Raw genomic sequence first — 13460 nt, forward strand, 5'->3', positions numbered from 1 at the left:
CATGACTCTATACCCTGTCTTCCAGTCAGCTGAGTAACTAGGCTGTTGGACGTGACTCTATTCCCTGTCTTCCAGTCAGCTGAGTAACTAGGCTGTTGGACATGACTCTATACCCTGTCTTCCAGTCAGCTGAGTAACTAGGCTGTTGGACATGACTCTATACCCTGTCTTCTAGTCAGCTGAGTAACTAGGCTGTTGGACATGACTCTACACCCTGTCTTCCAGTCAGCTGAGTAACTAGGCTGTTGGACGTGACTCTATTCCCTGTCTTCCAGTCAGCTGAGTAACTAGGCTATTGGACATGACTCTATACCCTGTCTTCCAGTCAGCTGAGTAACTAGGCTGTTGGACATGACTCTATACCCTGTCTTCTAGTCAGCTGAGTAACTAGGCTGTTGGACATGACTCTACACCCTGTCTTCCAGTCAGCTGAGTAACTAGGCTGTTGGACGTGACTCTATTCCCTGTCTTCCAGTCAGCTGAGTAACTAGGCTGTTGGACATGACTCTATACCCTGTCTTCCAGTCAGCTGAGTAACTAGGCTGTTGGACATGACTCTACACCCTGTCTTCCAGTCAGCTGAGTAACTAGGCTGTTGGACGTGACTCTATTCCCTGTCTTCCAGTCAGCTGAGTAACTAGGCTGTTGGACATGACTCTACACCCTGTCTTCCAGTCAGCTGAGTAACTAGGCTGTTGGACATGACTCTATACCCTGTCTTCCAGTCAGCTGAGTAACTAGGCTGTTGGACATGACTCTATACCCTGTCTTCTAGTCAGCTGAGTAACTAGGCTGTTGGACATGACTCTATACCCTGTCTTCTAGTCAGCTGAGTAACTAGGCTGTTGGACATGACTCTACACCCTGTCTTCCAGTCAGCTGAGTAACTAGGCTGTTGGACATGACTCTATACCCTGTCTTCCAGTCAGCTGAGTAACTAGGCTGTTGGACATGACTCTATACCCTGTCTTCCAGTCAGCTGAGTAACTAGGCTGTTGGACATGACTCTATACGCTGTCTTCCAGTCAGCTGAGTAACTAGGCTGTTGGACATGACTCTACACCCTGTCTTCCAGTCAGCTGAGTAACTAGGCTGTTGGACATGACTCTATACCCTGTCTTCTAGTCAGCTGAGTAACTAGGCTGTTGGACATGACTCTATACCCTGTCTTCCAGTCAGCTGAGTAACTAGGCTGTTGGACATGACTCTATACCCTGTCTTCCAGTCAGCTGAGTAACTAGGCTGTTGGACATGACTCTATACCCTGTCTTCCAGTCAGCTGAGTAACTAGGCTGTTGGACATGACTCTACACCCTGTCTTCCAGTCAGCTGAGTAACTAGGCTGTTGGACATGACTCTATACCCTGTCTTCCAGTCAGATTATAAACTCTGTCAGTCCGTTGCTGCTGTACCAGACATGATGGGTCATTTCCTGTGTGGTTCTGAGGAGCCCTGTGACCTTCTCGTTACGGGATGTGAAAAAGGAAGTACCTGTCTTCCTCTCCAGTCTACCACAGGACAGTGGTGTAAAGTACTTAAGTAAAAATACTTTAGAGTACTACTTACGTAGTTTTTAGGTATCTGTACTTTACTATTTATATTCATGACAACTTTTACTTCACTACATTCCTAAAGCAAATAATGCACTTTTTACTCCTTAAATTTTCCCTGCAACCTTCCAGTTACTAGTCCAACGCTCTAACCACTAGGCTACCCTACCACCCCACTAGGCTACCCTACCGCCCCACTAGGCTACCCTGCCGCCCCACTAGGCTACCCTGCCGCCCCACTAGGCTACCCTGCCGCCCCACTAGGCTACCCTGCCGCCCCACTAGGCTACCCTGCCGCCCCACTAGGCTACCCTGCCGCACCACTAGGCTACCCTGCCGCCCCACTAGGCTACCCTGCCGCCCCACTAGGCTACCCTGCCGCCCCACTAGGCTACCCTGCCGCCCCACTAGGCTACCCTGCCGCCCTACTAGGCTACCCTACCACCCCACTAGGCTACCCTACCGCCCCACTAGGCTACCCTGCCGCCCCACTAGGCTACCCTGCCGCCCCACTAGGCTACCCTGCCGCCCCTGGGTGAATTTAACTTTTCCTTGAGTCATTTTCCATTAAGGTATCTTTACCTTTACTCCAGGATGATAATTAGGTACTTTTTCCACCACTGCCAGAGGACCTGTTTAGGAATCTACACTGAGTATACAAAACATTAAGAACACTTCCCTAATATTACATTGCACCCCTGTTTGCCCTCAGAACAGCATTCAATTCATTGTGGCGTGGACTCGAATAGGTGTGGAAAGCGTTCCACAGGGAGGCTGGCCCATGTTGACTCCAATGCTTCCCACAGCTGTGTCACTAGAAACTGAAGGAGTGTGACAGAAACCGGTGCTCCTGTCACCTACTAACATACCCCGTTCAAAGGCACTTCAACCTTTTGTCTTGCCCATTCACCCTCTGAATAACACACACAATCCATGTCTCAAGGCTTAAAAATCCTCCTTTAACCCGTCTCCTCCCCTCCATCTACACGGATTGAAGTGGATTTAACAAGTGACGTCAATAAGGGATCATATCTTTCACCTGGATTCACCTGGTCAGTCTGTGTCATGCAAAGAGCAGATGTTCTTAATGTTTTGTAAACTCAGTGTATAGATATGCCTTGGCTTTGACCAATACCTCCTCCATTTCCCTAACTTTTAATAAGTCGGGTACCACACAGTGTTCATAGAGCAAGTAAGGTGTTGGTGTTGTCACTGGGCTGAGCGAGTGGGTTTAGGGGTGGGAAAGGGCACAGAGGAGTAACATGTGGTGGCATGAGGGTGAGAAGGGTGAGGGAAGAGAGGCAGTGAGAAGGGTGAGGAAAGAGAGGCAGTGAGAAGGGTGAGGAAAGAGAGGCAGTGAGAAGGGTGAGGAAAGAGAGAGAGGCAGTGAGAAGGGTGAGGAAAGAGAGAGAGGCAGTGAGAAGGGTGAGGGAAGAGAGGCAGTGAGAAGGGTGAGGAAAGAGAGGCAGTGAGAAGGGTGAGGGAAGAGAGGCAGTGAGAAGGGTGAGGGAAGAGAGAGAGAGGCAGTGAGAAGGGTGAGGGAAGAGAGAGAGGCAGTGAGAAGGGTGAGGAAAGAGAGAGAGGCAGTGAGAAGGGTGAGGGAAGAGAGGCAGTGAGAAGGGTGAGGAAAGAGAGGCAGTGAGAAGGGTGAGGAAAGAGAGGCAGTGAGAAGGGTGAGGGAAGAGAGGCAGTGAGAAGGGTGAGGGAAGAGAGAGAGAGGCAGTGAGAAGGGTGAGGAAAGAGAGAGAGGCAGTGAGAAGGGTGAGGGAAGAGAGAGAGGCAGTGAGAAGGGTGAGGGAAGAGAGAGAGGCAGTGAGAAGGGTGAGGAAAGAGAGAGAGGCAGTGAGAAGGGTGAGGGAAGAGAGAGAGGCAGTGAGAAGGGTGAGGAAAGAGAGAGAGGCAGTGAGAAGGGTGAGGGAAGAGAGAGGCAGTGAGAAGGGTGAGGAAAGAGAGAGAGGCAGTGAGAAGGGTGAGAGAAGAGAGGCAGTGAGAAGGGTGAGGAAAGAGAGAGAGGCAGTGAGAAGGGTGAGGGAAGAGAGAGAGAGGCAGTGAGAAGGGTGAGGAAAGAGAGAGAGGCAGTGAGAAGGGTGAGGGAAGAGAGAGAGGCAGTGAGAAGGGTGAGGAAAGAGAGAGAGGCAGTGAGAAGGGTGAGGGAAGAGAGGCAGTGAGAAGGGTGAGGGAAGAGAGGCAGTGAGAAGGGTGAGGAAAGAGAGAGAGGCAGTGAGAAGGGTGAGGAAAGAGAGAGAGGCAGTGAGAAGGGTGAGGGAAGAGAGAGGCAGTGAGAAGGGTGAGGGAAGAGAGAGAGGCAGTGAGAAGGGTGAGGAAAGAGAGAGAGGCAGTGAGAAGGGTGAGGGAAGAGAGAGAGGCAGTGAGAGGGTGAGGAAGGTGTTGAAAGAGAAGGAGACAGGAACAATGTGGCATAGTGTGTCTAGCCTCTACTTCTGTGTCCACCCAGTTCAGAATGTTAAACTGCTGTTTTCTTCTAGGCAACTACTGAAGACGGAGCTGGGCTCTTTCTTTACTGAATACCTCCAGGTAAGAGACTGTCTCTCTGCACCTCAGCACTGATATTAACATTACACTGATACTACTAACGTTACTCTGGTATTACTAACATTACTCTGCTATTAACATTACTCTGGTATTACTAACATTACTCTGGTATTACTAACATTACTATGGTATTACTATCATTACTCTGATATTACTAACATTACTCTGATATTACTAACATTACTCTGATATTACTAACATTACTCTGGTATTACTAACATTACTATGGTATTACTAACATTACTCTGATATTACTAACATTACTCTGATATTACTAACATTACTCTGATATTACTAACATTACTCTGATATTACTAACATTACTCTGATATTAACCTTACTCTGATATTACTAACATTACTCTGATATTACTAACATTACTCTGATATTAACCTTACTCTGATATTACTAACATTACTCTGATATTACTAACATTACTCTGATATTACTAACATTACTCTGATATTACTAACATTACTCTGATATTACTAACATTACTCTGATATTAACCTTACTCTGATATTACTAACATTACTCTGATATTACTAACATTACTCTGATATTAACCTTACTCTGATATTACTAACATTACTCTGATATTACTAACATTACTCTGATATTACTAACATTACTCTGATATTACTAACATTAATCTGATATTAACCTTACTCTGATATTACTAACATTACTCTGATATTACTAACATTACTCTGATATTAACCTTACTCTGATATTACTAACATTACTCTGATATTACAAACATTACTCTGATATTACTAACATTACTCTGGTATTACGAACATTACTCTGGTATTACTGACATTACTCTGATATTAACATTACTCTGATATTACTAGCGTTACTCTGATATTACTACCATTACTCTGATATTAACATTACTCTGATATTGCTAACATTACTCTGGTATTACTCTGCTATTACTAACATTACTCTGGTATTACTAACATTACTCTGGTATTACTACCATTGCTCTGATATTAACATTACTCTGATAGTAACGTTGCGCCAACATCACAAGTATTACTCTGATATTACTAACACTACTCTGATATTACTAACATTACTCTGATATTACTAACATTACTCCGATATTAACATTACTCTGATATTACTAACGTTACTCCGGTATTACTAACATTACCCTGGTACCGCTAACATGACTCTGATATTAACATTGCTCTGATATTACTAACGTTACTCTGATATTACTACCATTACTCTGATATTAACATTACTCTGATATTACTAACATTACTATGGTATTACTCTGATATTACTATCATTACTCTGGTATTACTCTGATATTACTAGCATTACTCTGGTATTACTAACATTACTCTGGTATTAACATTACTCTGGTATTACTACCATTACTCTGATAGTAACGTTGCGCCAACATCACAAGTATTACTCTGATATTACTAACACTACTCTGATATTACTAACATTACTCTGATATTACTAACATTACTCTGATATTACTATCGTTACTCTGATATCAGTAACATTACTCCGATATCAAATTACTTTGATATTAACATTACTCTGATATTATTAACATTACTCTGATATTATTAACATTACTCTGATATCAACATTACTATGGTATTCCTAACATTACTCTGATCTTTCTAACATTACTCTGATATTGCTAGCATTACTCTGATAGTACTAACATTACTCTGATAGTAACATTACTCTGATATTAACATTACTCTGATATGACTAATATTACTCTGCTATTACCAACATTACTCTGATATTACCAGCATTACTCTGATATTACTAACATTACTCTGATATTACCAACATTACTCTGATATTACTGACATTACTCTGATATTACTAACATTACTCTGGTATTACCGGCATTACTTTGATAGTTCTAGCATTACTCTGATATTACCAACATTACTCTGATATTACTAACATTACTCTGATATTTCTAACATTACTCTGGTATTACTAACATTACTCTGATATTACCAACATTACTCTGATATTACCAACATTACTCTGACATTACTAACATTACTCTGATATTACTACCATTACTTCGGTATTGACATTGCTTTGATATTACTAACATTACTCTGATATTACTAACATTACTCTGATATTACTACCATTACTCTGGTATTTCTAACATTACTATGGTATTACTAACATTGCCCTGGTATTACTAACATTACTCTGATATTAACATTACTCTGATATTACTAACGCTACTCTGATATTACTACCATTACTCTGCTATTAACATTACTCTGATATTACTAACATTACTCTGATATTACTAACATTAATCTGGTATTACTAACATTACTCTGGTATTAACACTACTCTGGTATTACTACCATTACTCTGATATTAACATTACTCTGATAGGAACGTTGTGCCAACATCACAAGTATTACTCTGATATTACTAACATTACTCTGATAGTACTAACATTACTCTATTACTAACATTACTCCGATATTAACATTACTCGGATATTACTAACGTTACTCCGGTATTACTAACATTACTCTGATACCGCTAACATTACTCTGATATTATCAACATTACTCTGATATTACTATCGTTACTCTGGTATTATTAACATTACTCTGCTATCAAAATTACTCTGATGGTAACATTACTCTGATATTACCATTACTCGGATGTTAACATTACTCCGATATTATTAACATTACTCTGATAACAACATTACTATGGTATTCCTAACATTACTCTGATCTTTCTAACATTACTCTGGTATTACTAGCATTACTCTGATAGTACTAACATTGCTCTGATAGTAACATTACTCTGATATTAGCATTACTCTGATATGACTAATATTACTCTGCTATTACCAACATTACTCTGATATTGCTAGCATTACTCTGATATTACTAACATTACTCTGATATTACCAACATTACTCTGACATTACCAACATTACTCTGATATTAGCAACATTACTCTGATATTACTAACATTACTCTGATATTACCAACATTACTCTGATATTGCCAACATTACTCTGATACTGTCAACATTACTCTGATATTACCAACATTACTCTGATATTACTAACATTACTCTGATATTACAAACATTACTCCGATATTAACATTACTCCGATATTACTAACATTACTCCGATATTACTAACATTACTCTGATATTACTAACATTGCTCTGATATTACTAACATTGCTCCGGTAGTGACATTACTCTGATATCGCAAATACTACTCTGATATTACTAACGTTACTCTGATATTACTAACATTGCTCCGATATTAACATTACTCTGATATTACTAACATTACTCTGATATTACTAACATTACTCTGATATTACTAACATTACTCCGATATTAACATTACTCTTAATATATTTTTTAAAAAGTCCTGGTCGTAGAATGTGAATCCTTGTTTTCTTTCCTCCTCTGCAGAATCAGCTGCTGACAAAGGGAATGGTGATACTGAGGGACAAAATGCGTTTCTATGAAGGTATGAATCATATTACATTACTAATACAATAAAGATGTAGCACTACTTACTAATACAATAAAGATGTAGCACTACTTACTAATACAATAAAGATGTAGTACTACTTACTAATACAATAAAGATGTAGCACTGTTTGAAGTACTGTCTGAAGTACTGTTGTAGCGCTGTTTGAAGTACTGTCATAGTACTGCTTGAAGTACGGTTGTAGTACTGTTTGAAGTACTGTTCTTGTACTGTATGAAATACTGTTGTAGTACTGTTTGAAGTACTGTCGTAGTACTGTTTGAAGTACTGTCGTAGTACTGTTTGAAGTACTGTCGTAGTACTGTTTGAAGTACTGTCGTAGTACTGTTTGAAGTACTGTCATGGTGCTATTTGAAGTACTGTCGTAGTATTGTTTGAAGTACTGTCGTAGTACTGTTTGAAGTACTGTCGTAGTACTGTTTGAAGTACTGTCATGGTGCTATTTGAAGTACTGTCGTAGTACTGTTTGAAGTACTGTTTGAAGTACTGTCGTAGTACTGTTTGAAATAATGTTGAAGAACTGTTTGAAGTGATGTTTGAAGTGATGTTTGAAGTACTGTCGTAGTACTGTTTGAAGTACTGTCACAGTACTGTTTGAAGTACTGGTTGGTCATAATGTAGCCTATTGTGGCCCATTATCGTCTCTGTTGAGGTATAGTCAAGTGGTGAAGATGCTCAAACCACCTGACCCTGACATCAAGTACACAGCTTATTTCTGCTGAAGTGCTATTGTCATGGCGACCAGACAGGAAGTGTTACTAACGTCACAGACCTCAGACCACAACCAGATGGGAGATTTGACATTGTTGAAGAAGTTGAACCAGGCCTCGTCCCTCACCCTCCTCTCCTTCCTCCCTCCCTTTACTGCCTCTCTTCGGTTCCTCGTCTGGTGTCAGTCAGCTTCTTACAATAGAACCCTTTCAAAATGACTTGTCCTCTTCAGATGGTTGAACCCAGTAGCCCTCTGCTCCAGCCGTGACCCAGCCGTCCCCGCCACCGTGACCCAGCCGCTCCCTGCCACCGTGACCCAGCGGCCCACACCACTGTGCCATTTGGCAGCACTGCTCAGAAACAGCTAACTGATAACTAAATCTCTCTCCGGATTCCCTCTGCCACAAGCAGGTCTCAGATCTCAGTGTGTGTGAGAGATGGGGTGTTGATGCATCTCTCTGCTGGTGTTAGTGCCTTTCAGGATCTGTATCTGTGACAAACCATGAGAAATTACAACATATCAAACAGAACATTCACACTTTTTTTGAGTCCATGCTAATTAGCACCATTGCTACTTTCTGATTGGTTATTTTGACTTCCGGGTTGTCTCCAGGTCAGAAGCTATTGGACTCCTTGGCAGAGACGTGGGACTTCTTCTTCTGTGATGTTCTGTCCATGCTTCAGGCTATCTTCTACCCAGTACAGGTACAGTTACTCATTTTGGGTGTCAGTACTGTCTATATTTAGTTGCAGCAGGTCCAGCTGTAGAACATGTGAGGTGCTGGTGATCCGCTCCGGTGAGCTCCTGCCCAAGTCAAGTCACTGGTTACTTCTCCCTGTGGTGTTTCCGTTGTATTCAGACAACTAAAAAGCAGCATACAGCAACATACAGTAACATACAGTAACATACAGTAACATACAGCAACATACAGCAACATACAGTAACATACAGTAACATACAGCAACATACAGTAACATACAGTAACATACAGTAACATACAGCAACATACAGCAACATACAGTAACATACAGCAACATACAGTAACATACAGCAACATACAGTAACATACAGTAACATACAGCAACATACAGTAACATACAGTAACATACAGTAGCATACAGTAACATACAGCAACATACAGTAACATACAGTATCCACTTGAACAGTAAGTTATTACATACAGTCCAGTGCACATTCTTACACAACAGAGTTTTCCAAAACAAATCAGGAGAATTTGATAGATTTTCCAAAAGCATTTCAACATAGAATAGAATGTTGAGTGGCCCTAAGCATGGTGTGTGTGTGTGTCTCTCTCTCTCTCTGTGTGTAGGTGTGTCTCTCTCTCTCTCTCTCTCTCTCTCTCTCTGTGTTTCTGTGTGTAGGTGTGTGTCTGTCTCTCTCTCTCTCTCTGTGTCTCTCTCCATGTGTTTCTATGTGTGTGTAATCTCTGTGTGTAATCTCTGTGTGTAATCTCTGTGTGTAATCTCTGTGTGTATGTGTGTGTCTGTCTCTCTCTGTGTCTCTCTCTCCATGTGTTTCTATGTGTGTGTAATCTCTGTGTGTAATCTCTGTGTGTAATCTCTGTGTGTAATCTCTGTGTGTAATCTCTGTGTGTAATCTCCACCAGGGTAAGGAGCCATCGGTGCGGCAGCTGGCCCTGCTTCACTTCAGGAGCATTATCACTCTGAACATCAAGCTAGAGGACGCCCTGTCCCGCCCCCGCGCCCGTGTCCCCCCCTCTATCATACAGATGTTACTGATACTGCAGGTAGGGAGGCACACACACACACACACACACACACACACACACACACAGTCAAACACGTACAGAGGTGTGCACTCAGACACACACATAAGGACTCAAATGAAATGTTATTTGTCACATGGTAAACAACAGGGTGTAGACTAACCGTGAAATGCTGACTGACAATGTAGAGAAAAATAGAAAGATAATAACACCAGGAATAAATACACAATGAGTAACAATGAGTTGATGTGCAGGGGTACGAGGTAATAACTTGACTATATACACGAGGTATCAGTACTGAGTTGATGTGCAGGGGTACGAGGTAATAACTTGACTATATACACGAGGTACCAGTACTGAGTTGATGTGCAGGGGTACGAGGTAATAACTTGACTATATATATGAGGTACCAGTACTGAGTTGATGTGCAGGGGTACGAGGTAATAACTTGACTATATACACGAGGTACCAGTACTGAGTTGATGTGCAGGGGTACGAGGTAATAACTTGACTACATACACGAGGTATCAGTACTAAGTTGATGTGCAGGGGTACGAGGTAATAACTTGACTATATACACAAGGTACCAGTACTGAGTTGATGTGCAGGGGTACGAGGTAATAACTTGACTATATACACGGGGTACGAGGTAATAACTTGGCTGTATACACGGGGTGCCAGTACTGAGTTGATGTGCTGGGGTACGAGGTAATAACTTGAGGTACCAGTACTGAGTTGATGTGTAGGGGTACGAGGTAATAACTTGACTATATACACGGGGTACGAGGTAATAACTTGACTATATACACAGGGTACGAGGTAATAACTTGACTATATACACAAGGTACCAGTACTGAGTTGATGTGCAGGGGTACGAGGTAATAACTTGACTATATACACGAGGTACCAGTACTGAGTTGATGTGCAGGGGTACCAGGTACCAGTACTGAGTTGATGTGCAGGGGTACGAGGTAATAACTTGACAATATACACAGGGTACCAGTACTGAGTTGATGTGCAGGGGTACGAGGTAATAACTTGACTATATACACGAGGTACCAGTACTGAGTTGATGTGCAGGGGTACGAGGTAATAACATGACTATATACACGGGGTACCAGTACTGAGTTGATGTGCAGGGGTACGAGGTAATAACTTGACTATATACACGAGGTACCAGTACTGAGTTGATGTGCAGGGGTACCAGGTGCCAGTACTGAGTTGATGTGCAGGGGTACGAGGTAATAACTTGACAATATACACAGGGTACCAGTACTGAGTTGATGTGCAGGGGTACGAGGTAATAACTTGACTATATACACGAGGTACCAGTACTGAGTTGATGTGCAGGGGTACCAGGTACCAGTACTGAGTTGATGTGCAGGGGTACGAGGTAATAACTTGACTATATACACGAGGTACCAGTACTGAGTTGATGTGCAGGGGTACGATGTAATAACTTGACTATATACACGGGGTACCAGTACTGAGTTGATGTGCAGGGGTACGAGGTAATAACTTGACTATATACACGGGGTACCAGTACTGAGTTGATGTGCAGGGGTACGAGGTAATAACATGACTATATACACGGGGTACCAGTACTGAGTAGATGTGCAGGGGTACGAGGTAATTGAGGTAGATATAGGTAGGGATAAAGTGACTAGGCAACAGGATAGATCATAAACAGTAGCAGCAGCTCGTGTGATGAGTCCAAAGAGTTAAATTCTCTGCAGTACCATAAATAGCAGACGACACCATTTCCTTGATGAACACAACGTCCTGAGCAGAAGCCAGATTGGATATTTTTTTTAAATGATCATACAACAGACCACATTTCCACCCTCCACACTCTAACTGACCAACAAGTAAACCAAGGCACAATCTACTCGTGTTTTATAGACTTCAAGAAGACATTTGATTCAATTTGGCACAAATGTCTTTATTTATAAACTAATAGAAAGTGGTATTGGAGGGAAAATATATGATGTTATTTAATCAGTGTACACTAAAAACAAATGGGCTGTTAAATTTGGCAACAAGCAAACAGACATCTTCTCTCAGGGACGTGGGGTGAAACAGGGCTGTCCAATAAGTCCAACACTGTTTAACATCTACATTAATGAATTGGCAAAAACATTAGAAGAATCGGCAGCACCTGGTATCACCCTACACAACACTGATATCAAGTGTCTGCTGTACGCAGATGACCTGGTGCTGCTGTCTCCTACTAAGGAGGAGGTACAGCTGCACCTAGATCATCTGCACCGGTTCTGTCAGACCTGGGCTCTGACCGTTAATCACAGGTTCTGTCAGACCTGGGCTCTGACCGTTAACCACAGGTTCTGTCAGACCTGGGCTCTGACCGTTAACCACAGGTTCTGTCAGACCTGGGCTCTGACCGTTAACCACAGGTTCTGTCAGACCTGGGCTCTGACCGTTAATCACAGGTTCTGTCAGACCTGGGCTCTGACCGTTAATCACAGGTTCTGTCAGACCTGGGCTCTGACCGTTAATCACAGGTTCTGTCAGACCTGGGCTCTGACCGTTAATCACAGGTTCTGTATAATAACATTCGAAAAAAGGTCTGGAAATCAGGATGAAAAATAGACATTATATTTGGACACAGTTCTATTAGAACCCACCAAAACCTACACATATCTAGGACTAAATATCAGCAACACAGGAAACGTACAGATGGCTGTGAAGGAGCTGAGAGACAAAGCAGGAAGAGCATTCTATGCCATTAAAAGAAACATTAAAATCAAAATTTCAATTAGAATCTGGCAACAACAAAAAGCTCATCAGTTGTTGAACCAGTTGCTCTATATGGCAGTGAAGTACGGGGTCCACCATCTAATAATTAATTCACCAAATGGGACAAACATCCAATTGAAATACTGCTTTCTGAGTTTTGCCAGACTGTGTTGCAAGTGCAAAGAAAAACTCCAAATAACGCATGTAGAGCATAATTGGACCAATACCCCCTCCTCATTCAAATAGAGAATAGAGACATCACATTTTACAACCATCTAAAAACAAGTGACCCCAAAACATTCCACCACACAGCTCTGCAGTGTCAAGAGATGAAACAAGAGAAGAGTCCACTCAGCCAGCTGGTTCTGAGGCTCAGTTCACTAACCCAAACCAACCCCATAGAGCCTCAGGACAGCACTCAGAAAATCTGGCCCAACCAAAACATCACAAAGCAAAAATAAAAATATATCACCTATTGGAAAGACACCACAAAACAATCTAAGTAAACTTCAATGCTATTAGTCTCTAAACAGACAGTACTTGGTGGCAGACTCTCTGACAACTGTGCCTGATAGAAAACTGAGGAAAACAT

The 13460-nt window shown here is 41.9% G+C and overlaps 1 protein-coding gene across 7 annotated transcripts in view; it reads left to right on the forward strand.

Annotated features, from left to right (window-relative positions):
- LOC110514895 (proline-rich protein 5) overlaps window positions 1-13460 on the forward strand; it is a 61262-nt gene that overhangs the window by 30550 nt on the left and 17252 nt on the right. For all 7 annotated transcript variants that reach the window (XM_036956837.1, XM_036956835.1, XM_036956839.1 and 4 more), the window contains 4 exons: window positions 4037-4085; window positions 7571-7628; window positions 8977-9068; window positions 9992-10132. In XM_036956837.1, the coding sequence (XP_036812732.1) occupies window positions 4037-4085; window positions 7571-7628; window positions 8977-9068; window positions 9992-10132 (340 nt within the window). The remainder of the gene's footprint in view (window positions 1-4036; window positions 4086-7570; window positions 7629-8976; window positions 9069-9991; window positions 10133-13460) is intronic.

This window comes from Oncorhynchus mykiss, chromosome 21, assembly GCF_013265735.2.
Source record: "Oncorhynchus mykiss isolate Arlee chromosome 21, USDA_OmykA_1.1, whole genome shotgun sequence".
NCBI classification, from domain to species: Eukaryota; Metazoa; Chordata; class Actinopteri; order Salmoniformes; family Salmonidae; genus Oncorhynchus; species Oncorhynchus mykiss.